Raw genomic sequence first — 25782 nt, forward strand, 5'->3', positions numbered from 1 at the left:
ATCCAATGAGATGTGACCACTTCATTAGGTACACCTGCACCATCCAATGAGATGTGACCACTCTACCAATGGGATGTGACCACTTCATTAGGTACACCTGCACCATCCAATGAGATGTGACCACTATACCAATGAGATGTGACCACTTCATTAGGTACACCTGCACCATCCAATGACATGTGCCCACTTCATTAGGTACACCTGCACCATCCAATGACGTGTGACCACTTCATTAGGTACACCTGCACCATCCAATGAGATGTGACCACTTCATTAGGTACACCTGCACCATCCAATGACATGTGACCACTTCATTAGGTACACCTGCACCATCCAATGACGTGTGACCACTTCATTAGGTACACCTGCACCATCCAATGACATGTGACCACTTCATTAGGTACACCTGCACCATCCAATGACATGTGACCACTTCATTAGGTACACCTGCACCATCCAATGACATGTGACCACTTCTTTTATTCCACTTCCTTATGTTATTCTTTTGTATTAGTATTTTTACAATATGCCGTGGGCTGCTAAAAATGAGCTGCCATTTGAGGCCCCCGGGCTGCACTTTGGACACCTGTGGTGGGTTGCACACCTGTGGTGGGTTGCACACCTGTGGTGGGTTGCACACCTGTCATTAGTCTGAGTGTGATCATCAGGAGAGGCAGTGCAGAAAAGGACAAGCTAGCTACTTGGTGCAGTCGTGTCTTGCTTAATTGCAGGGACAGAAAAACAAGCTCAAATAAGCAACCGCACATTAAAAAACAAGTTGAAAAACAACAACAAGCGACTCATAAACTTTGCAAGCAACTTCAGAAAAAGAAGCAATAATAAGCGGACTTGACAAGACTGTTGCTAGCAGTGAGTAAGTTAGGGAAATGAGAGGGTGGGGTTTCCACGGTTAACCACGCTAGCTGGCCCAGAAGCACACGGGGGTGGGGGGGATTCACACTCGCGTCACAAGGCTCACGGCGTCGCCTTGATGGTTTTTTTTTCAAACAGTGTCTTCCGTGAGAAGACGCTAGAAGCGAGCGTGGAATGAAAGGTAGAAGAAGAAGACGAGAAAGTAACTTCGGACTGGTAAGGGCTTCACCACGGCCGTTATTTACAGTAATAATATTTACAGTAATAATATTTCCAGCAATATTATTTACATTAATACTATTTACTGCAATATTATTTACAGTAATAATATTTACAGTAATAGTATTTCCAGTAATAATATTTACAGTAATAATATTTCCAGCAATATTATTTACAGTAATATTATTTACGGCAATATTATTTACAGTAATAATATTTACTGCAATATTATTTACTGCATTATATACTGCAGTGTTATTTACTGCAGTGTTATTTACTGCAATATTATTTACTGCAATATTATTTACTGCAGTATTATTTACTGCAATATTATTTACTGCAGTATTATTTACTCCATTATTTACTGCAGTATTATTTACTGCAATATTATTTACTGCATTATTTACTGCAGTATTATTTACTGCAATATTATTTACTACAATATTATTTACTCCATTATTTAATGCAATATTATTTACTGCAATATTATTTACTCCATTATTTACTGCAGTATTATTTACTGCAATATTATTTACTGCAATATTATTTACTCCATTATTTACTGCAGTATTATTTACTGCAATATTATTTACTGCAGTATTATTTACTGCAATATTATTTACTCCATTATTTACTGCAGTATTATTGACTGCAATATTATTTAGTGCAATATTATTTACTCCATTATTTACTGCAGTATTATTTACTGCAATATTATTTACTGCAATATTATTTACTCCATCATTTACTGCAGTATTATTTACTGCAATATTATTTACTGCAATATTATTTACTCCATTGTTTACTGCAGTATTATTTACTGCAATATTATTTACTCCATTATTTACTGCAGTATTATTTACTGCAATATTATTTACAGCAATAATATTTACAGCAATATTATTTACTGCAATATTATTTACTCCATTATTTACTGCAATATTATTTACTCCATAATTTACAGCAATATTATTTACTGCAATATTATTTACTCCATTATTTACTGCAGTATTATTTACTGCAATATTATTTACTGCAATATTATTTACTCCATTATTTACTGCAGTATTATTTACTGCAATATTATTTACTGCATTATTTACTGCAGTATTATTTACTGCAATATTATTTACTCCATTATTTACTGCAGTATTATTTACTGCAATATTATTTACTCCATTATTTACTGCAGTATTATTTACTGCAATATTATTTACTCCATTATTTACAGCAATATTATTTACTGCAATATTATTTACTACAATATTTACTGCAATATTATTTACTGCAGTATTATTTACTGCAATATTATTTACTCCATTATTTACTGCAGTATTATTTACAGCAATATTATTTACTCCATTATTTACTGCAGTATTATTTACGGCAATATTATTTACTGCAATATTATTTACTGCAATATTATTTACTCCATTATTTACTGCAGTATTATTTACTGCAATATTATTTACTCCATTATTTACTGCAATATTATTTACTCCATTATTTACAGCAATATTATTTACTGCAATATTATTTACTCCATTACGTACTGCAATATTATTTACTCCATTATTTACTGCAGTATTATTTACTGCAATATTATTAACTCCATTATTTACAGCAATATTATTTACTGCAATATTATTTACTGCATTATTTACAGCAATATTATTTACTCCATTATTTACTGCAATATTATTTACTCCATTATTTACAGCAATATTATTTACTCCATTATTTACAGCAATATTATTTACTGCAATATTATTTACTCCATTATTTACTGCAATATTATTTACTCCATTATTTACTGCAATATTATTTACTGCATTATTTACTGCAATATTATTTACTGCATTATTTACTGCAGTATTATTTACTCCATTATTTACTGCAGTATTATTTACTGCAATATTATTTACTGCATTATTTACAGCAATATTATTTACTGCAATATTATTTACTGCATTATTTACTGCAATATTATTTACTGCAATATTATTTACTGCAATATTATTTACTGTATTATTTACTGCAATATTATTTACTGCATTATTTACAGCAATATTATTTACTGCAATATTATTTACTGCATTATTTACTGCAGTATTATTTACTGCAATATTATTTACTGCAGTATTATTTACTGCAATATTATTTACTGCATTATTTACTGCAGTATTATTTACTGCAGTATTATTTACTGCAATATTATTTACTGCAGTATTATTTACTGCAGTATTATTTACTACAATATTATTTACTGCATTATTTACTGCAGTATTATTTACTGCAATATTATTTACTGCATTATTTACTGCAGTATTATTTACTGCAGTATTATTTACTGCATTATTTAGACACACAAATGTATTTTCCGTCAAAGAGAAATCCTGCCTCTTCAATGCAGCCACTACTTGCTAGTCTTGATGACATCAAAGCCTGGCTGGCCCTAAACTTCTTACATTTCCATGAAAAGAAGACCGAAGTAATAGTATTTGGACCTGGTGGTACCTGTGACCTCCCCCCTCTTGACTTTGGCCCCTCGGCTTTGCACGTCAAGTCCATGGTCACCAACCTGGGCTTTGGTATTGACAGTGATTTTAAATGGGAGCGTCATATTGGCACATTGGTGAAAGCCAGCTTGGTTTTATTTACGTCAGCTGGCCAAGGTTAAAAACCTTCTTCCTAGGCAACAGTTAGAGACAGTAATCCACGCCTTTATCACATCTAGGCTGGATTACTGTAACTCTTTGTATTTTGGAATTATGTACAGTGTTTACTTGGTAGGATATGTACAGTGTTTACTTGGTAGGATATGTACAGTGTTTACTTGGTAGGATATGTACAGTGTTTACTTGGTAGAATATGTACAGTGTTTACTTGGTAGGATATGTACAGTGTTTACTTGGTAGGATATGTACAGTGTTTACTTGGTAGGATATGTACAGCCAGCAGAGAACATAGTGAGTTCACATAGCATAAGAACAAGTATATACATTAGAAATACATTTGATTATTTACAATCCAGGGAGGTGGGATGTGGAAGGGGGAGGGTGTTAGTTTAGGGTTGAAGTTGCCTGGAGGTGTTGTTTTATTGCGGTTTTGAAGGAGGATAGAGATGCCCTTTCTTTTACACCTGTTGGGAGTGCATTCCACATTGATGTGGCATAGAAAGAGAATGAGTTAAGACCTTTGTTAGTTCGGAATCTGGGTTTAACGTGGTTAGTGGAGCACCCCCTGGTGTTGTGGTTATGGCGGTCATTTACGTTAAGGAAGTAGTTTGACATGTACTTTGGTATCAGGGAGGTGTAGCGGATTTTATAGACCAGGCTCAGTGCAAGTTGTTTAACTCTGTCCTCCACCTTGAGCCAGCCCACTTTGGAGAAGTGGGTAGGAGTGAGGTGTGATCTGGGGTGGAGGTCTACAAGTAATCTGACTAGCTTGTTCTGGGATGTTTGGAGTTTAGATTTGAGGGTTTTGGAGGTGCTAGGGTACCAGGAGGTGCATGCGTAATGGAAAAAGGGTTGAAGGAGAGTTCTTTGTTCTTCAAAGAAAGGGCTTTATAAATAAAGTTGCTATGTTATGGTATGGTAGGATAGGTAGGTATGGAAGATAAATAGTTATGGATGATAGATAGGTGTGATATGTAGGTATGTATGATAGGTATGATAGGTAGGTATGGATGATAGGTAGGTATGGATGATAGGTAGGTATAGATGATAGATAGGTGTGATATGTAGGTATGTATGATAGGTATGATAGGTATGTATGGATGATAGGTATGTATGGATGATAGATAGGTATGGATGATAGATAAGTATGATATGTAGCTATGTATGATAGGTATGAAAGGTAGGTGTGGATGATAGGTATGATAGGTAGGCATAGATGATAGATAGGTAAAGATGATAGATAGGTATGATAGGTAAGTATGTATAATAGGTATGATAGGTAGGTATGAATGATGGATATGTATGGATGATAGATAGGTATGATAGGTAAGTATGTATAATAGGTATGATAGGTAGGTATGAATGATGGATATGTATGGATGATAGATAGGTATGATAGGTAAGTAAGTATGTATGATAGGTATGATAGATAGTTATGGATGATAGATAGGTATGATAGGTAAGTATGTATGATAAATAGGTATATATGATAGGTATGATAGATAGCTATGGATGATAGGTAGGTATGGGTGATAGGTATGATATATAGGTATGGATGATGGATAGGTATGAATGATAAAGGTATGATAGGTAAGTATACAGTATATTATAGATATGATAGATAGGTGATAGGTATGATAGGTAGGTATATATGACAGGTATGATAAATAGGTATGCATGATAGGTATAATAGGTAGGTATGATAGGTAGGTATGTATGATAGATAGGTATGATAGATAGGTATGGATGATAGAAAGGTATGATAGATAGGTATGGATGATAGATAGATAGATAGTACTTTATTAGATAGGTATGTATGATAGATAGGCATGTATGATAGATAGGCATGATGATAGGTAGGTATGGATGATAGATAGGTATGATGGATAGGTATGGATGATAGATAGGTATGATAGGTAAGTAAGTATGTATGATAGGTATGATAGATAGTTATGGATGATAGATAGGTCTGATAGGTAAGTATGTATGATAATTAGGTATATATGATAGGTATGATAGATAGCTATGGATGATAGGTAGGTATGGGTGATAGGTATGATATATAGGTATGGATAATAGATAGGTATGAATGATAAAGGTATGATAGGTAAGTATACAGTATAATATAGGTATGATAGATAGGTGATAGGTATGATAGGTAGGTATATATGACAGGTATGATAAATAGGTATGCATGATAGGTATAATAGGTAGGTATGATAGGTAGGTATGTATGATAGATAGGTATGATAGATAGGTATGGATGATAGAAAGGTATGATAGATAGGTATGGATGATAGAAAGATAGATAGTACTTTATTAGATAGGTATGTATGATAGATAGGCATGTATGATAGATAAGCATGATGATAGGTAGGTATGGATGATAGATAGGTATGATGGATAGGTATGGATGATAGATAGGTATGATAGGTAAGTAAGTATGTATGATAGGTATGATAGATAGTTATGGATGATAGATAGGTCTGATAGGTAAGTATGTATGATAATTAGGTATATATGATAGGTATGATAGATAGCTATGGATGATAGGTAGTTATGGGTGATAGGTATGATATATAGGTATGGATAATAGATAGGTATGAATGATAAAGGTATGATAGGTAAGTATACAGTATAATATAGGTATGATAGATAGGTGATAGGTATGATAGGTAGGTATATATGACAGGTATGATAAATAGGTATGCATGATAGGTATAATAGGTAGGTATGATAGGTAGGTATGTATGATAGATAGGTATGATAGATAGGTATGGATGATAGATAGGTATGTATGATAGATAGGTGTGGATGATAGATAGGTATGATAGATAGGTGTTGATGATAGATAGGTATGATAGATAGGTGTGGATGATAGATAGGTATCATAGATAGGTGTTGATGATAGATAGGTATGATAGATAGGTGTGGATGATAGATAGGTATGATAGATAGGTGTTGATGATAGATAGGTATGATAGATAGGTGTTGATGATAGATAGGTATGATAGATAGGTATGGATGATAGATAGGTATGTATGATAGATAGGTGTGGATGATAGATAGGTATGATAGATAGGTGTTGATGATAGATAGGTATGATAGATAGGTGTGGATGATAGATAGGCATGGATGATAGGTAGATACAGTATGCATGTATGATAGGTATGATATGTAAGTATGTATGATAGGTATGATAGATAGGTGTTGATGATAGATGGGTATGATAGATAGGTGTGGATGATAGATAGGTATGATAGATAGGTGTTGATGATAGATAGGTATGATAGATAGGTGTTGATGATAGATAGGTATGATAGATAGGTATGGATGATAGATAGGTATGGATGATAGATAGGTATGGATGATAGATAGGTATGGATGATAGATAGGTATGGTAGATAGGTATGGATGATAGATAGGTATGGATGATAGATAGGTATGGTAGATAGGTATGGATGATAGATAGGTATGGATGATAGATAGGTATGGTAGATAGGTATGGATGATAGATAGGTATGGATGATAATTTTTAGTGTTCAAAGAGAGAAAGAAAAATCCAATCCAACTTCCCAAAGTTTGGTGTTGTGTTTTTGTATCTTGAGACTCTCACTTCCCTCTCTGGCACACAGGAAGTGACGTGTGACCTTCAACCTCAGACCCGACAGGTCATGGCAGCCTTGGCGGCGGCGTGGCTGCGAGTGCTCGCCGCTCTGCTCTTTGTGGCGCTCACACGCAGTGAGTCCTGTCAAACACACAACAAAGATCCTTTATATGACAGACGCTTTTAGGAAGTCAAAGATCCTCTATACAACAGGAAAGGAGCGCTCTGTTGTGTTCTTTAAGGGATTGCTGTGAAAAACACGTGTCAAAGATCCTCTATATAACATGAGAAGTTGCCTGCCGCTGTTTTTTTAAAAACGTTAGTCAAAGATCCTCTATTTGAAAGGAGCGTCCTGGCGTTTTTGGGAGTCTTCTGCCAAAAAATGTTTGTCAAAGATCATTTAGATGACAGCAGGGCATTTAAAAAAACAAAACAAACATCAACAATTATTGTCATAGATCCTCTATATGACATGAGAGTAAAACACTGCTGTTTTATAAAAACTGAAGTCAAAGATCCTCTATTTAAAATGAGCATCGTGGCGTTTTTTGAAACCTTCTGCCAAAAAACGTTTGTCAAAGATCCTTTATATGACAGCAGGGAACTTTTAAAAAAAACAAACAACAAAAATTGTCATAGATATGACATGAGAGTAAAACGCTGCTGTTTTATAAAAACGTTAGTCAAAGATCCTCTATTCGAAAGGGGCGTCCTGCCGTTTTTGGAAACCTTCTGCCATAAAATGTTTGTCAAAGATCCTCTATATAACAGGAAAGGAGCGTTCTGCTGCGTTCTTTAAGTAATTACTGTAAAAAATAAAAAATAAACACCTGTCAAAGATCCTCGATATGATGTAAGAGTAGCATACTGCTGTTTTATAAAATCGTTGGTCAAAGATCCTCTATTTGACAGGAGCACCCCAGCAATTTAAGGAACTTCCTGCCAAAACATGTTTGTCAAAGATCCTTTTTATCACACCAGGGCACTTTTTAAAGACAAACATTAAAAAAAATAATTGTCTAAAATCTGACATGAGAGTAAAATGCTGCTGTTCTGGAAACATGCTAGTCAAAGATCCTCTATTTGAAGGAAGTACAAATACATTTAGTTATGTTGTCACAACAACAGGAAGTAGTAACACACATTTAGTTATGTTGTCACAACAACAGGAAGTAGTAACACACATTTAGTTATGTTGTCACAACAACAGGAAGTAATAACACATTTAGTTATGTTGTCACAACAACAGGAAGTAGTAACACACATTTAGTTATGTTGTCACAACAACAGGAAGTAGTAACACATTTAGTTATGTTGCCACAACAACTGGAAGTAGTAACACATTTAGTTATGTTGTCACAACAACAGGAAGTAGTAACACATTTAGTTATGTTGTCACAACAACAGGAAGTAGAAACACATTTAGTTATGTTGTCACAACAACAGGAAGTAGTAACACATTTAGTTATGTTGTCACAACAACAGGAAGTAGTAACACATTTAGTTATGTTGTCACAACAACAGGAAGTAGAAACACATTTAGTTATGTTGCCACAATAACAGGAAGTAGTAACACATTTAGTTATGTTGTCACAACAACAGGAAGTAGTAACACATTTAGTTATGTTGTCACAACAACAGGAAGTAGTAACACATTTAGTTATGTTGCCACAATAACAGGAAGTAGTAACACATTTAGTTATGTTGTCACAACAACAGGAAGTAGTAACACATTTAGTTATGTTGTCACAACAACAGGAAGTAGTAACACATTTAGTTATGTTGTCACAACAACAGGAAGTAGTAACACATTTAGTTATGTTGTCACAACAACAGGAAGTAGTAACACATTTAGTTATGTTGCCACAACAACAGGAAGTAGTAACACATTTAGTTATGTTTTCACAACAACAGGAAGTCAAAACAGCACTTCAGCAGTTTTAAAAAGGTCAGTAGGTCGCGTCCACCGCTTGACCTTTTTAACTTTTGAACATATTTTTATTTGACATACTTATTTTACAACATAGTGTCTCACTATGTACAGTATTAGTATACAGTATTAATATGGTGTATATTTATACAGTATTAATATGATGTATTATACTGTATTAGTATGAAGTATTATTATACAGTATAAATATGATGTACTATACAGTATTAATATGAGGTATTATTATACAGTATTAATATGAAGTATTATTATACAGTATAAATATGATGTACTATACAGTATTAATATGAGGTATTATTATACAGTATTAATATGAAGTATTATTATACAGTATAAATATGATGTACTATACAGTATAAATATGAAGTATTATTATACAGTATTAATATGAAGTATTATTATACAGTATAAATATGAAGTATTATTACACAGTATTAATATGAAGTATTATTATACAGTATAAATATGATGTATTATACAGTATTAATATGAAGTATTATTATACAGTATAAATATGATGTATTATACAGTATTAATATGAAGTATTATTATACAGTATAAATATGATGTATTATACAGTATTAATATGAAGTATTATTATACAGTATAAATATGAAGTATTATTACACAGTATAAATGTGATGTACTATACAGTATTAATATGAAGTATTATTATCAGTATTAATATGATGTATTATTATACAGTATTAATATGAATAATTATTCAACAGTAAAACACCAAATATTCAGTATTCCTCCAACAAATATTTCAAAGTGTAATATTTGATGTGAAGTTATTGGAGCTTTAAATATGTCAATAATTCATAACAGGGATTTTGGTTCATTATTATTTTTAGAGAGTTTACAAAATAAAAGCCTGCAGTGTGTAATTCCAGTCAACACTTTGACTTTGTCTGGTCACATTTCACCTGTCGGCTCTTTTATTCCACTTCCTGTTTCCTATCCAGGTAGACTTCTTAGAAGTCCTTGCTACTTTCAAGTCTTGCACCTCTCCCTGCAGGCCACCAGGCGGCGCCAGACACCTACCAGGCCAGCGCAGGCCGCCTCCTCCTGCTGCGATGTCCCCTGACTGGCGCGCACAGCAACGTGACGTGGACCAGAGGGGGGACCGGAGGGGGCACCCTGCCCCCCGGGGTGGAGGTGAGAGAGGGACTGCTGTGGTTCCTGCCCGTGCGCACCTCTCACAACGGCACCTACACCTGCGAGGCCAGGTAGGAGCACACCTGTGTGACCTGTGCATGTGGTGCGGCGGTCTGATGGTCTGACCCCTCTGAAGGGACCGGCCTGGACAACTGGTCTACTTTGGGGTCTTGGTGTCCCCCGACCTCTGCCCCCCGGCTGCCGAGGTCAGGAGCATGACCCTGGGGGTCAGCCAAAGTCTTCCCTGCCAGCAGGACGACGTTCTGGCACTCAACCGCACGCACAACCTCCGCTGGCTCAAGGTAGGCAGGGGATACAAAATCCCACTTCTGACGCCATGTGTTGCCAGGTCCAATCATTGCTTTCTTCTGCAAGATGATAACAAATCCCACTTCTGATGCCATGTGTTGCCAGGTCCAATTACTGCTTTCTTCTGCAAGATGATAAAAAAATCCCACTTCTGACGCCATGTGTTGCCAGGTCCAATTACTGCTTTCTTCTGCAAGATAATAACAAATCCCACTTCTGACGCCATGTGTTGCCAGATTCAATTACTGCTTTCTTCTGCACAATAATAACAAATCCCTCTTCTGATGCCATGCGTTGCAAGGTCCTCTCACTGCTTTCTTCTGCAAAATAAAAGTAAACATCCCACTTCTGATGCCATGTGTTGCCAGGTCCAATTACTGCTTTCTTCTGCACAATAATAACACATCCCTCTTCTGATGCCATGTGTTGCAAGGTCCTCTCACTGCTTTCTTCTGCAAAATAAAAACAAACATCCCACTTCTGACGCCATGTGTTGCCAGGTACAATTACTGCTTTCTTCTGCAAGATAATAAAAAATCCCACTTCTGACGCCATTGGTTGCCAGGTTCAATTACTGTTTTCTTCTGCTCAATAATAACAAATCCCTTTTCAGGCGCTATGTGTTGCAAGGTCCTATCACTGCTTTCTTTTGCAAAACAATAAAAAAAATCCCATTTCAGACGCCATGTGTTGCCAGGTACAATTACTGCTTTCTTCTGCAAGATAATAAAACATCCCACTTCTGACGCCATGTGTTGCAATGTCCTATTACTGCTTTCTTCTGCAAGATAATTTAAAAAAAATCCCACTTCTGACGCCATGTGTTGCCAAGTCCAATTACTGCTTTCTTCTGCAAGATGATGAAAAAAAATCCCACTTCTGACACCAGGTGTTGCCATGTCCAATTACTGCTTTCTTCTACACGATAATAAAAAAAATATTTATTCTGACGCCATGTGTTGCAAAGTCCTATCACTGCTTTCTTCTGCAAAAAAAAAAAATCCCACTTCTGACGCCATTTGTTGCCAGGTTCAATTACTGTTTTCTTCTGCACAATAATAAAACTTACCACTTCTGACGCCATGTGTTGCTAGGTTCAATTACTGTTTTCTTCTGCACAATAATAACAAATCCCACTTCAGACGCCATGTGTTGCAAGGTCCTATCATTGCTTTCTTCTGCAAAACAATACAAAATCCCACTTCAGACGCCATGTGTTGCAAGGTCCTATCATTGCTTTCTCCTGCAAAACAATAAAAAATCCCACTTCTGACGCCATGTGTTGCCAGGTCCAATTACTGCTTTTTTCTGCATGATAATAAAAAAAATCCATCTTCTGACGCAATGTGTTGCCAGGTTCAATTACTGTTTTCTTCTGCACAATAATAACAAATCCCACTTCAGACGCCATGTGTTGCAAGGTCCTATCACTGCTTTCTTCTGCAAAACAATGAAACAAATCCCCACTTCAGACGCCATGTGTTGCAAGGTCCTATCATTGCTTTCTTCTGCAAAACAATAAAAAATCCCACTTCTGACGCCATGTGCTGCCAGGTCCAATTACTGCTTTTTTCTGCATGATAATAAAAAAAAATCCATCTTCTGACGCAATGTGTTGCCAGGTTCAATTACTGTTTTCTTCTGCACAATAATAACAAATCCCACTTCAGACGCCATGTGTTGCAAGGTCCTATCACTGCTTTCTTCTGCAAAACAATGAAAAAAATCCCACTTCAGACGCCATGTGTTGCAAGGTCCTATCATTGATTTCTTCTGCAAAACAATAAAAAAAAATCCCACTTCTGACGCCATGTGTTGCCAGGTCCAATTACTGCTTTTTTCTGCAAGATAATGAAAAAAATCCCACTTCTGACACCATGTGTTGCCAGGTCCAATTAATGCTTTCTTTTGCACGATAATAAAAAAATCCATCTTCTGATGCCATGTGTTGCAAGGTCCTATCACTGCTTTCTTCTGCGAAATTTAAAAAAAAAAAAATCCCACTTCTGACGCTATGTGTTGCCAGGTTCAATTACTGTTTTCTTCTGCAAAACAATAAAAAAAAATCCCATTTCTGACGCCATGTGTTGCCAGGTCTAATTACTGCTTTCTTCTGCACGATAATAAAAAATCCCTCTTCTGACGCCATGTGTTGCAAATTCCTATCACTGCTTTCTTCTGCAAAATGATAAAAAATGTCCAAGCCAGCGCAGTCACCTCTCTCTCTCTCTTACTCTCTCTCTCAGGACTGCCACCCTGTGGAGCGCCAGGGTGTGCCCGTGGTCGTGCACGCCAGCGGCTCCATGAGGCTGCCCGGGGCCACGCAGGAGGATGCTGGGAAGTACACCTGTCTGGTGGAGGTCCGCCTCCAAGGCAGGAACTTCACGTCCGCACGCAGCATCCAGCTGGAGATCAACAAGGGTCTGTACTATCCAGACCCGTTCCTCGGATTCACGCCCGCACTTTCTTACCGCCAAATTGTGTTTTGTCAAGAGGTGGGGCGGACGCTGTTTACCGAGCCGGAGGTGTTCCTTCAACAGGAAGTGGTGGCGGTGGAACTGGGCAAGTTGACACACAAAACACACGTTTGAAATAATAATACAACTACTTTTATTGTTTGTGGCCACTGGGGGGCACTGTGACTAACTCAGGAAGTGACCATATAAGGCTTGTGGAGAAGACAGGCCCTTAGTTTGTCACGATGCCCCGCCCACATTTTAGCACATTTTAAAACACTTTGGACCTTTTTCATCGTCCGTCTGACGAATTTGAACTCCAGGTGCCAGAGTGCAGCTGAAGTGTCACGCCTTGATGGGCTTCCAGGAGGACCAGGAGGCCTTCTTGTTCTGGATGGTCCACGGGACGTACGCCGAGGACGACGAGGAGCTGCAGGAGTCTTTCCACTCGTGAGTTTGACACTCAAAAGTTCATTTTGCTGTCAAAAATAATTTCCCAAACTCGACGAAATGTCAGCCAAGAACGTCGCAGGGCAGGGAAAGAAAAGTGTTTGAGTCTTTCGGGACAATTTAAACGCTGTGGCTCGGTTGGTAGAGCGGCCGTGCCAGCAACTTGAGGGTTCCAGGTTCGATCCCCGCCTCCGCCGTCCTAGTCACTGCCGTTGTGTCCTTGGGCAAGACACTTTACCCACTCTGCTTTAAATGTCACTTAGAAGATGTTGGCTTTCACTATGTAAAGGGCTTTGAGTCACTGGAGAAAAACGCTATATAAATATATTTCACTTCACAAATAAAATATTAACAATAATTTTTCTATAACATTGTGTAACATTGTGTAACACTGTTACATTGTGTGAAACTGTGTAAACTTCTATAACATTGTGTACTGTTGTGTAACATTGTGTAACGTTGTGTAACACTGTTACATTGTGGGAAATGGTGTAAACTTCTATAACATTGTGTAATGTTGTGTAACATTGTGTAATGTTGTGTAACACTGTTACATTGTGTGAAACTGTGTAAACTTCTATAACATTGTGTAACACTGTGTAACATTGTGTAACACTGTTACATTGTGTGAAACTGTGTAAACTTCTATAACATTGTGTAATGTTGTGTAACATTGTGTAATGTTGTGTAACCATGTTACATTGTGTGAAACTGTGTAAACTTCTATAACATTGTGTAATGTTGTGTAACATTGTGTAATGTTGTGTAACACTGTTACATTGTGTGAAACTGTGTGAACTTCTATAACATTGTGTAATGTTGTGTAACATTGTGTAATGTTGTGTAACACTGTTACATTGTGTGAAACTGTGTAAACTTCTATAACATTGTGTAATGTTGTGTAACATTGTGTAATGTTGTGTAACACTGTTACATTGTGTGAAACTGTGTAAACTTCTATAACATTGTGTAATGTTGTGTAACATTGTGTAACACTGTTACATTGTGTGAAACTGTGTAAACTTCTATAACATTGTGTAATGTTGTGTAACATTGTGTAATGTTGTGTAACACTGTTACATTGTGTGAAACGGTGTAAACTTCTATAACATTGTGTAATGGTGTGTAACATTGTGTAATGTTGTGTAACACTGTAACATTGTGTGAAACTGTGTAAACTTGTATAACATTGTGTAACACTATAGAATTGTGTGAAACTGTACAACCTTATATAACATTGTGTAACACTGTACAATGTGTAAAACGGTGTAAACATGTGTAACACTGTAACATTGTGTGAAACTATCTAAACTTGTGTAACAATGTAACACGAACATTGTGTAACACCGTAACATTGTGAAACACTAACACTGTGTAACACTGTAACATTGTGTAACACACTAACATTTTGTCAAACACTAACAACACCGTGTAACATTGTGTAACACTGTAACATTGTGTAACAATGTGTAAACTTGTGTAACACTAACATTGTGTAACAAAGTGTAAACGTGTGTAACATTAACATTGTGTTACACAATGTCAGTGTTACACAGTGTGACACAATGTTACACCATGTTACACACTGTCACATCGTGTTACACAATGTTACACTGTGTTACACAATGTTATAACGTTTTCCACAATGTTTAGAAAACATTACACAATGTAATAGTGTTACACAATTGTACACAGTTATATGATGATACGACGTGCAACACAATTGTACACAGCGTTTAACAATGTTACACAGTGTTTGACAATTGTGTAACACTAACATTGTGTTACACAGTGTTACACAATGTCACAAAGTGTTATACAATGTTAGTGTTACACAATGTTACAGTGTTTGACAATGTTACACAGTGTTACATGATGTTACACAATGTTCCACAATGTTACAGTGTTGCACAATATTGGTGCTACACAATGTTAGAAAATGTTACACAGTGTTACGTGATGATAGGACGTGCAACACAATGGTACAGTGTTTGACAATGTTACAAAGGGTTACACGGTGTCACACAATGGTGCAAAGTGTTACACAATGGTACACAGTGTTTGACAATGTTACACAGAGTTACACAATGGTACAAAGTGTTACACAATGGTACAAAGTGTTACACAATGGTACACAGTGTTTGACAATGTTACACAGAGTTACACAATGGTACAAAGTGTTACACAATGGTACACAGTGTTACACAATATTAAACAGTGTTTTACAATGTTACAAAGTGTTACAGAATGGTACACAGTGTTTGACAATGTTACAAAGTGTTACACAATGTTACAAAGTGTTACACAATGGTACAAAGTGTTACACAATGGTACACAGTGTTTGACAATGTTACACAGAGTTACACAATGGTACAAAGTGTTACACAATGGTACAAAGTGTTACACAATGGTACACAGTGTTTGACAATGTTACACAGAGTTACACAATGGTACAAAGTGTTACACAATGGTACAAAGTGTTACACAATGTTACACAGTGTTACACAATATTAAACAGTGTTTTATTACAATGTTACAAAGTGTTACAGAATGGTACACAGTGTTTGACAATGTTACAAAGTGTTACACAATGTTACAAAGTGTTACACAATGTTGCAAAGTGTTACACAATGGTACACAGTGTTACACAACGTTACAAAGTGTTACACAATGGTACAAAGTGTTACACAATGTTACACAGTGTTACACAATATTAAACAGTGTTTTACAATGTTACAAAGTGTTACAGAATGGTACACAGTGTTTGACAATGTTACAAAGTGTTACACAATGTTACAAAGTGTTACACAATGTTGCAAAGTGTTACACAATGGTACACAGTGTTACACAACGTTACAAAGTGTTACACAATGGTACAAAGTGTTACACAATGTTACACAGTGTTACACAATATTAAACAGTGTTTTACAATGTTACAAAGTGTTACAGAATGGTACACAGTGTTTGACAATGTTACAAAGTGTTACACAATGTTACAAAGTGTTACACAATGTTGCAAAGTGTTACACAATGGTACACTGTGTTACACAACGTTACAAAGTGTTGCACGATGGTACAGTGTTTGACAACGTTACAAAGTGTTACACAATGTTACAAAGTGTTACACAATATTACACGGTTTTACATAATGTTACGTAATGTTACATAGCTGTGTAACATTACGTAACACTGTGTGACACGTGACCAATGAGATGACTTTGAGCAATGTCAGGTTCCCAACACTCCTAAAGGTGTGATGTTTGTGTTGTGATGTTTGTGCTGTGATGTTTGTGGTGTGATGTTTGTGTTGTGATGTTTGTGGTGTGATGTTTGTGTTGTGATGTTTGTGTTGTGATGTTTGTGTTGTGATGTTTGTGGTGTGATGTTTGTGGTGTGATGTTTGTGTTGTGATGTTTGTGGTGTGATGTTTGTGTTGTGATGTTTGTGGTGTGTGTGATGTTTGTGGTGTGTGTGATGTTTGTGGTGTGATGTTTGTGGTGTGAGGGGGGGGGGGGGGTTACCCACATATGCGGTCCTCTCCAAGGTTTCTCATAGTCATTCACCGACGTCCCACTGGGGTGAGTTTTTCCTTGCCCGTATGTGGGATCTGGACCGAGGATGTCGTTGTGGCTTGTGCAGCCCTTTGAGACACTTGTGATTTAGGGCTATATAAATAAACATTGATTGATTGATTGATGTTTGTGGTGTGTGTGATGTTTGTGTTGTGATGTTTGTGTTGTGATGTTTGTGTTGTGATGTTTGTGTTGTGATGTTTGTGTTGTGATGTTTTCGTGGTGTGATGTTTGTGGTGTGATGTTTGTGTTGTGATGTTTGTGTTGTGATGTTTGTGTTGTGATGTTTGTGTTGTGATGTTTGTGGTGTGATGTTTGTGGTGTGATGTTTGTGTTGTGATGTTTGTGGTGGGATGTTTGTGTTGTGATGTTTGTGGTGTGATGTTTGTGTTGTGATGTTTGTGTTGTGATGTTTGTGGTGTGATGTTTGTGTTCTGATGTTTGTGGTGTGATGTTTGTGTTGTGATGTTTGTGGTGTGTGTGATGTTTGTGTTGTGATGTTTGTGGTGTGATGTTTGTGGTGTGATGTTTGTGTTGTGATGTTTGTGTTGTGATGTTTGTGGTGTGTGTGATGTTTGTGTTGTGATGTTTGTGGTGTGATGTTTGTGGTGTGATGTTTGTGTTGTGATGTTTGTGTTGTTTGTGTTGTGATGTTTGTGTTGTGCAGCAGCCGCAGTCGAGGTCGAGTGGTCCTCACGTCTACTCTCACCATCACCAAAGTGGTCCCTCGCTTCCTCAACACTAATTTCTCTTGTCGACTCACACATCCTCTCAGAGGCAAAGATCGCCTCCTGCTGCTTGTGGAAGGTAATACTTACTACTACTACTTGTACTACATACTACAACATACTACTACTACAACATACTAGTATCACTAACTACTACTACTACAACATACTAGTATCACTAACTACTACTACTACAACATACTAGTATCACTAACTACTACTACTACTACTACTACAACATACTAGTATCACTAACTATTACAACATACTAGTATCACTAACTACTACTACTACTACTAAAACATACTAGTATCACTAACTGTTACTACTACTACTACAACATACTAGTATCACTAACTATTACAACATACTAGTATCACTAACTACTACTACTACTAAAACATACTAGTATCACTAACTGTTACTACTACTACTACTACAACAACATACTAGTATCACTAACTATGACTACTACTACATACTAGTATCACTAACTATTATTACTACTACTACATACTAGTATCACTAACTACTACTACTACTACTAAAACATACTAGTATCAGTAACTGTTACTACTACAACATACTAGTATCACTAACTACTACTACTACTAAAACATACTAGTGTCACTAACTGCTACTACTACTACTACAACATACTAGTATCACTAACTACTACTACTACTACAACATACTAGTATCACTAACTGTTACTACTACTACTACAACATACTAGTATCACTAACTATCACATCATACTAGTATCACTAACTACTACTACATACTAGTATCACTAACTACTACTACAACAACATACTAGTATCACTAACTATTACTACTACTACATACTAGTATCACTAACTACTACAACATACTAGTATCATTAACTACTACTACATACTAGCATCACTAACTATTACTATTACTACTACTACTACTACTACTACAGCATACTAGTATCACTAACTATTACTACATACTAGTATCACTAGTTGTCCCTCCTTAAGACTTGAGTGTAATACCACAAATATCCTGGAGGGGCAGCAGTGAGTGCAGGATGTGTATGTGCATGAATGAATGAATACACCAACCAGGTAATCATCCATCCATCCAGGTGGAGTCCACATGAATGAATGAATACACCAACCAGGTAATCATCCATCCATCCAGGTGGAGTCCACATGAATGAATGAATGAATACACCAACCAGGTAATCATCCATCCATCCAGGTGGAGTCCACATTCTTCTCCTCTTAGTTGTAACGCTCCTGTGACCACGCCCACTCTGTTGTGATTGGTTGGACTCACACGTTGCTCACATTTATTTTTTATTATTTTTATTTTGTATTTATTAATTTTTTTTAAATAAAAAATACTTTAATTGGAGTTTATTTCAAAGCATTCCACATATTTCTCTTTCTTTGTTCATATTTGTACACAAGACTTCATTTTAAATATGAAAGGTGACGTGGTGTGAGCTAGCAGCTAGCGTGGCTAACAACGTGCTGTCATTCCGTGCAGCCAGTCCCAGCCACTCACCCTCCGCCGCGTCTGTCGGTGCGGCCGCCTCGCTGCTCTTCTTCTTCCTGCTGCTGGCGGCGGCGCTGCTCTTCTTCAAGGTGGACGTGACGCTGGCGTGCAGGAGGCTGCGAGGACGTTTCACACGCCAGCGAGGTCAAGTCACGTCGCCGGGCGCCGGCGGAAGGAGGTCCGCTTGTCGCCGCCGCCTCCTCCCCTCAGACGTCTACGACGCCTTCGTCAGCGTCCTCCGTGCCGGCCGGCCCACCTCAGACGCCGCCGCCTTCGCCCTGCACTCCCTGCCTGGCCAGCTGGAGGAGCGACATGGTTACCGCCTCTTCATCGCAGGACGTGACGACACACCGGGAGAAGGTCAGCGCATGACACGCTAACTAACTCATTACTTCAGCAAATAACCTGCTGATTGACCAACTTATTACATACCCAGTTGAGTAACTAACCCACTAACTAGGTGACTGACTAACTAGAGAACTAACCGACTAATCAACCTATTACGTACCCAGTTGAGTAACTAACCCAATAACTAGGTGACTGACTAACTGAATAACTAACCGACTAATCAACCTATTACATACCCAGTTGAGTAACTAACCCACTGACTAGGTGACTGACTAACTGAATAACTAACCGACTAATCAACCTATTACATACCCAGTTAAGTAACTAACCCACTGACTAGGTGACTGACTATCTGAATAAATAACCGACTAATCAACCTATTACGTACCCAGTTGAGTAACTAACCCACTGACTGACCAACTAATCGATTAATCAACCTATTACGTACCCAGTTGAGTAACTAACCCACTGACTAGGTGACTGACCAACTAATCGATTAATCAACCTGTTACGTACCCAGTTTAGTAACTAACCTACTGAATAGGTGACTGACTAACTGAATAACTAACCGACTAATCAACCTATTACATACCCAGTTAAGTAACTAACCCACTGACTAGGTGACTGACTATCTGAATAACTAACCGACTAATCAACCTATTACGTACCCAGTTGAGTAACTAACCCACTGACTAGGTGACTGACCAACTAATCGATTAATCAACCTGTTACGTACCCAGTTGAGTAACTAACCTACTGACTAGGTGACTGACTAACTGAATAACTAACCGACTAATCAACCTATTACATACCCAGTTGAGTAACTAACCCACTGATTAAGTGACTGACTAATTGAATAACTAACCGACTAATCAATCTATTACGTACCCAGTTGAGTAACTCACCCACTGACTAAGTAACTGACTAACTGAATAACTAACCGACTAATTAACCTATCACATACCCAGTTGAGTAAATAACCCACTGACTAGGTGACTGACTAACTGAATAACTAACCGACTAATCAACTTATTACATACCCAGTTGAGTAACTAACCCACTAACTAGGTGACTGACTAACCGACTAATCAACCTATTACATACCCAGTTGAGTAACTAACCCACAGATTAAGTGACTGACTAATTGAATAACTAACCGACTAATCAACCTATTACGTACCCAGTTGAGTAAATAACCCACTGACTAGGTGACTGACTAACTGAATAACTAACCGACTAATCAACTTATTACATACCCAGTTGAGTAACTCACCCACTGACTAGGTGATTGACTAACTGACTAATTAACCTATTACATACCCAGTTGTGTAACTAACCCACAGATTAAGTGACTGAGTAATTGAATAACTAACCGACTAATCAACCTATTACGTACCCAGTTGAGTAACTAACCCACTGACTAGGTGACTGACTAACTGAATAACTAACCAACTAATCAACCTATTACATACCCAGTTGAGTAACTAACCCACAGATTAAGTGACTGACTAATTGAATAACTAACCGACTAATCAACCTATTACGTACCCAGTTGAGTAAATAACCCACTGACTAGGTGACTGACTAACTGAATAACTAACCGACTAATCAACTTATTACATACCCAGTTGAGTAACTCACCCACTGACTAGGTGATTGACTAACTGACTAATCAACCTATTACATACCCAGTTGTGTAACTAACCCACTGACTAGGTGACTGACTACCTGAATAACTAACCGACTAGTCAACCTATTACGTACCCAGTTGAGTAACTAACCCACTGACTAGGTGACTGACTCACTGAATACTAACAGACTAATCAACCTATTACATACCCAGTTGAGTAACTAACCCACTGACTAGGTGACTGACTATCTGAATAACTAACCGACTAATCAACCTATTACGTACCCAGTTCAGTAACTCACCCACTGACTAGGTGACTGACTAACCGACTAATCAACCTATTACATACCCAGTTGAGTAACTAACCCACTGACTAGGTGACTGACTAACTGAATAACTAACCGACTAATCAACCTATCACATACCCAGTTGAGTAAATAACCCACTGACTAGGTGAATAACTAACTAACTGAATAATAACTTAATTGAAAAACGGACTAACTGAATAACTATTTGACTGACTGACTGACTGACCAACCGACAAACCAATTAACTAACAGTTTAAATGATTAACTGATTAAATGTCTAAGTAACTGTTCAAATGACTGACTGACTGACTAATGAATTAAATGACTAAGTAACTGAATAACTAGCCAACTAACTTACCAACTGACTAATTAACTATTTAAATGACTAACTGTTTAAATGACTAACTTACTAACTGATTAAATGACTAACTGATCAAATGACTAACTAAATGACTGAATAACTAACTAACCGATTAAATGATAGACTAACTGAATAACTCCCCAACTACCTGACTAACTGACTGACCAAATTACAAACTGATTAAATGACTAACTGATTAATTGTCTAAGTAACTGTTCAAATGATTGACTGACTAATTGATTAAATGTCTACGTAACTGAATAATTAGCCGACTAGCTAATTAACTGTTTGAATGACTAACTCACTGATTAAATGACTAACTGATCAAATGACTGTCTAAATGACTGAATAACTAACTGATTAAATGAAAGACTAACTGACTAACTAACCGAGTAATCAACCTATTACTTACTCAGTTGAGTAACTAACCCACTGACTATGTGAATAACTAACCGACTAGCTGAATAATGACTTAATTGAAAAACTGACTAACTGAATAACTATTTGACTAACTAACCAACTGACTGACCAACCGACAAATCAATTAACTAACAGTTTAAATGACTAACTGGTTAAATGTATAAGTAACTGTTCAAATGACTGACTGACTAATGCATTAAATGACTGAGTAACTGAATAACTAGAGAGATGAGACGACTACTAACTAATTAACTAACTGATTCAATGGCTGACAAACTGTGCAGTGAAGTAGTGCTCACTTCCTGTCTTTGATGTGTGGCAGCGACACACGACGCCATGGCGGCCATCTTGTGCAGATGTCGCAGGCTGATCCTCATCCTGTCCTCTGGGGGGACGCAGACGGAGAGGAAGACGGAGAGGAAGACGGAGAGGAAGACGGAGAGGAAGACGGAGAGGAAGACGGACACGGAAACGGAGAGAAAGACGCAGACGGAGAGGAAGACGAATATGCAGACGGAGAGGAAGACGGAGAGAAAGACGGATATGCAGACGGAGAGGAAGACGGAGAGGAAGACGGAGAGGAAGACGGATATGCAGACGGAGAGAAAGACGGATATGCAGACGGAGAGGAAGACGGAGACGGAAACAGAGAGAAAGACGGAGACGGAGACGGAGAGGAAGACGGAGACGGAGACGGAGAGGAAGACGGAGACGGAGACGGAGAGGAAGACGGAGACGGAGCAGCTGAGCTACGAGCAGAAGTTGGGCCTCCATGACGCTTTGACTGGCAAACACCCGCGAGTCATCCTGGTGGAGATAGGTGACAAGATGGCGGATGAAAAGCGTCCCTGGTCAAAGACTTGTTTTGACAGACTTGTCTTCTCCTGACAGACGGTCCCCCGGACTACGCAGACCTGCCAGAGTCCCTGGGCTACATCCGGAGGCGGCAAGGAGCTCTGACATGGAGGACCGACGGACAGTCCAACAGAATTTTCTGGAAGAAGCTGCGCTACCACATGCCCTCGCTACCACAGGGCGGACGCCACTTTCCAGACGCCATTTTGTCAACACAGCCGTCTTTGTAACACCGCGGTCAAAATGGTATACCTTTTTTTATTTTAGCTCACAACTTTTTGACTTCACAATAGAGACGTAACAACTTCACCATAAACTGCCGTAAAGTTCAGAACGCTTACCCTCACCTTTCAAACTACGGTGATGGTCATCTACTGCACAAGTAGCTAGCACGTGTTAGCGACACATATTCCAGCACGTGTTAGCGACATATATTCCAAAGTCTCACTCTCTAATCACTTCAAGGACAAAACATGTCTTTATTTCTTGGCAAGTTTGGATGGTGAGAAGAGGTGTCAGGGAGGAGATAACAAGTTTGGATGGTGAGAAGAGGTGTCCGGGAGGAGATAACAAGTTTGGATGGTGAGAAGAGGTGTCCGGGAGGAGATAACAAGTTTGGATGGTGAGAAGAGGTGTCCGGGAGGAGATAACAAGTTTGGATGGTGAGAAGAGGTGTCCGGGAGGAGATAACAAGTTTGGATGGTGAGAAGAGGTGTCAGGGAGGAGATAACAAGTTTGGATGGTGAGAAGAGGTGTCCGGGAGGAGATAACAAGTTTGGATGGTGAGAAGAGGTGTCAGGGAGGAGATAACAAGTTTGGATGGTGAGAAGAGGTGTCCGGGAGGAGATAACAAGTTTGGATGGTGAGAAGAGGTGTCCGGGAGAAGATAAGAAGTTTGGATGGTGAGAAGAGGTGTCAGGAAGGAGATAACAAGTTTGGATGGTGAGAAGAGGTGTCCGGGAGGAGATAACAAGTTTGGATGGTGAGAAGAGGTGTCCGGGAGAAGATAACAAGTTTGGATGGTGAGAAGAGGTGTCAGGGAGGAGATAACAAGTTTGGATGGTGAGAAGAGGTGTCCGGGAGGAGATAACAAGTTTGGATGGTGAGAAGAGGTGTCCGGGAGGAGATAACAAGTTTGGATGGTGAGAAGAGGTGTCCGGGAGGAGATAACAAGTTTGGATGGTGAGAAGAGGTGTCAGGGAGAAGATAAGAAGTTTGGATGGTGAGATGAGGTGTCCGGGAGGAGATAACAAGTTTGGATGGTGAGAAGAGGTGTCCGGGAGGAGATAACAAGTTTGGATGGTGAGAAGAGGTGTCCGGGAGGAGATAACAAGTTTGGATGGTGAGAAGAGGTGTCAGGGAGGAGATAACAAGTTTGGATGGTGAGAAGAGGTGTCCGGGAGGAGATAACAAGTTTGGATGGTGAGAAGAGGTGTCCGGGAGAAGATAAGAAGTTTGGATGGTGAGAAGAGGTGTCAGGAAGGAGATAACAAGTTTGGATGGTGAGAAGAGGTGTCCGGGAGGAGATAACAAGTTTGGATGGTGAGAAGAGGTGTCCGGGAGAAGATAACAAGTTTGGATGGTGAGAAGAGGTGTCAGGGAGGAGATAACAAGTTTGGATGGTGAGAAGAGGTGTCAGGGAGGAGATAACAAGTTTGGATGGTGAGAAGAGGTGTCAGGGAGGAGATAACAAGTTTGGATGGTGAGAAGAGGTGTCCGGGAGGAGATAACAAGTTTGGATGGTGAGAAGAGGTGTCCGGGAGGAGATAACAAGTTTGGATGGTGAGAAGAGGTGTCAGGAAGGAGATAACAAGTTTGGATGGTGAGAAGAGGTGTCAGGGAGGAGATAACAAGTTTGGATGGTGAGAAGAGGTGTCAGGGAGGAGATAACAAGTTTGGATGGTGAGAAGAGGTGTCCGGGAGGAGATAACAAGTTTGGATGGTGAGAAGAGGTGTCAGGAAGGAGATAACAAGTTTGGATGGTGAGAAGAGGTGTCCGGGAGGAGATAACAAGTTTGGATGGTGAGAAGAGGTGTCAGGGAGGAGATAACAAGTTTGGATGGTGAGAAGAGGTGTCAGGGAGGAGATAACAAGTTTGGATGGTGAGAAGAGGTGTCCGGGAGGAGATAACAAGTTTGGATGGTGAGAAGAGGTGTCCGGGAGGAGATAACAAGTTTGGATGGTGAAAAGAGGTGTCCGGGAGGAGATAACAAGTTTGGATGGTGAGAAGAGGTGTCCGGGAGGAGATAACAAGTTTGGATGGTGAGAAGAGGTGTCCGGGAGGAGATAACAAGTTTGGATGGTGAGAAGAGGTGTCCGGGAGAAG

At 38.4% G+C, this 25782-nt stretch overlaps 1 protein-coding gene and 1 long non-coding RNA gene across 4 annotated transcripts; both read left to right on the top strand.

Annotated features, from left to right (window-relative positions):
* The first annotated feature begins 292 nt into the window (after positions 1 to 292).
* Positions 293 to 24093, top strand: LOC133663749 (interleukin-18 receptor 1). 3 transcript variants are annotated; one of them, XM_062068449.1, is made up of 12 exons: positions 308 to 441; positions 1012 to 1089; positions 7406 to 7511; positions 10350 to 10560; positions 10626 to 10791; positions 13045 to 13219; positions 13292 to 13360; positions 13578 to 13704; positions 17944 to 18083; positions 19526 to 19894; positions 22924 to 23421; positions 23493 to 24093. In XM_062068449.1, the coding sequence occupies exons 2-12, from the start codon at positions 1048 to 1050 to the stop codon at positions 23684 to 23686; spliced, it is 2097 nt and encodes a 698-aa protein (XP_061924433.1). In that variant the 5' UTR covers positions 308 to 441; positions 1012 to 1047; the 3' UTR covers positions 23687 to 24093. The 3 variants fall into 3 exon arrangements, with proteins under 3 accessions (XP_061924434.1, XP_061924433.1, XP_061924432.1); XM_062068448.1 differs by having other exon boundaries at positions 323 to 359; XM_062068450.1 differs by lacking the exon at positions 1012 to 1089 and having other exon boundaries at positions 293 to 400.
* Positions 24094 to 24786: 693 nt separating this feature from the next.
* On the top strand, positions 24787 to 25263 carry LOC133663750 (uncharacterized). Its single transcript, XR_009828400.1, has 3 exons — positions 24787 to 24848; positions 25009 to 25048; positions 25209 to 25263. It is a non-coding gene; the product is annotated as an uncharacterized LOC133663750 (long non-coding RNA).
* Positions 25264 to 25782: the final 519 nt, after the last annotated feature.

Source organism: Entelurus aequoreus, linkage group LG13 (genome assembly GCF_033978785.1).
Source record: "Entelurus aequoreus isolate RoL-2023_Sb linkage group LG13, RoL_Eaeq_v1.1, whole genome shotgun sequence".
Taxonomy (NCBI): domain Eukaryota; kingdom Metazoa; phylum Chordata; class Actinopteri; order Syngnathiformes; family Syngnathidae; genus Entelurus; species Entelurus aequoreus.

Excerpts from the sequence above, each read along its gene's own strand:
- LOC133663749 (XM_062068449.1), top strand. The coding sequence starts at position 1,048 with ATGAAAGGTAGAAGAAGAAGACGAGAAAGTAACTTCGGACTG. Across the intron at positions 1,090-7,405 it reads GAGAAAGTAACTTCGGACTG|GAAGTGACGTGTGACCTTCA; the intron begins GTAAGGGCTTCA and ends TCTGGCACACAG. Across the intron at positions 13,705-17,943 it reads CTGCAGGAGTCTTTCCACTC|CAGCCGCAGTCGAGGTCGAG; the intron begins GTGAGTTTGACA and ends TGTGTTGTGCAG.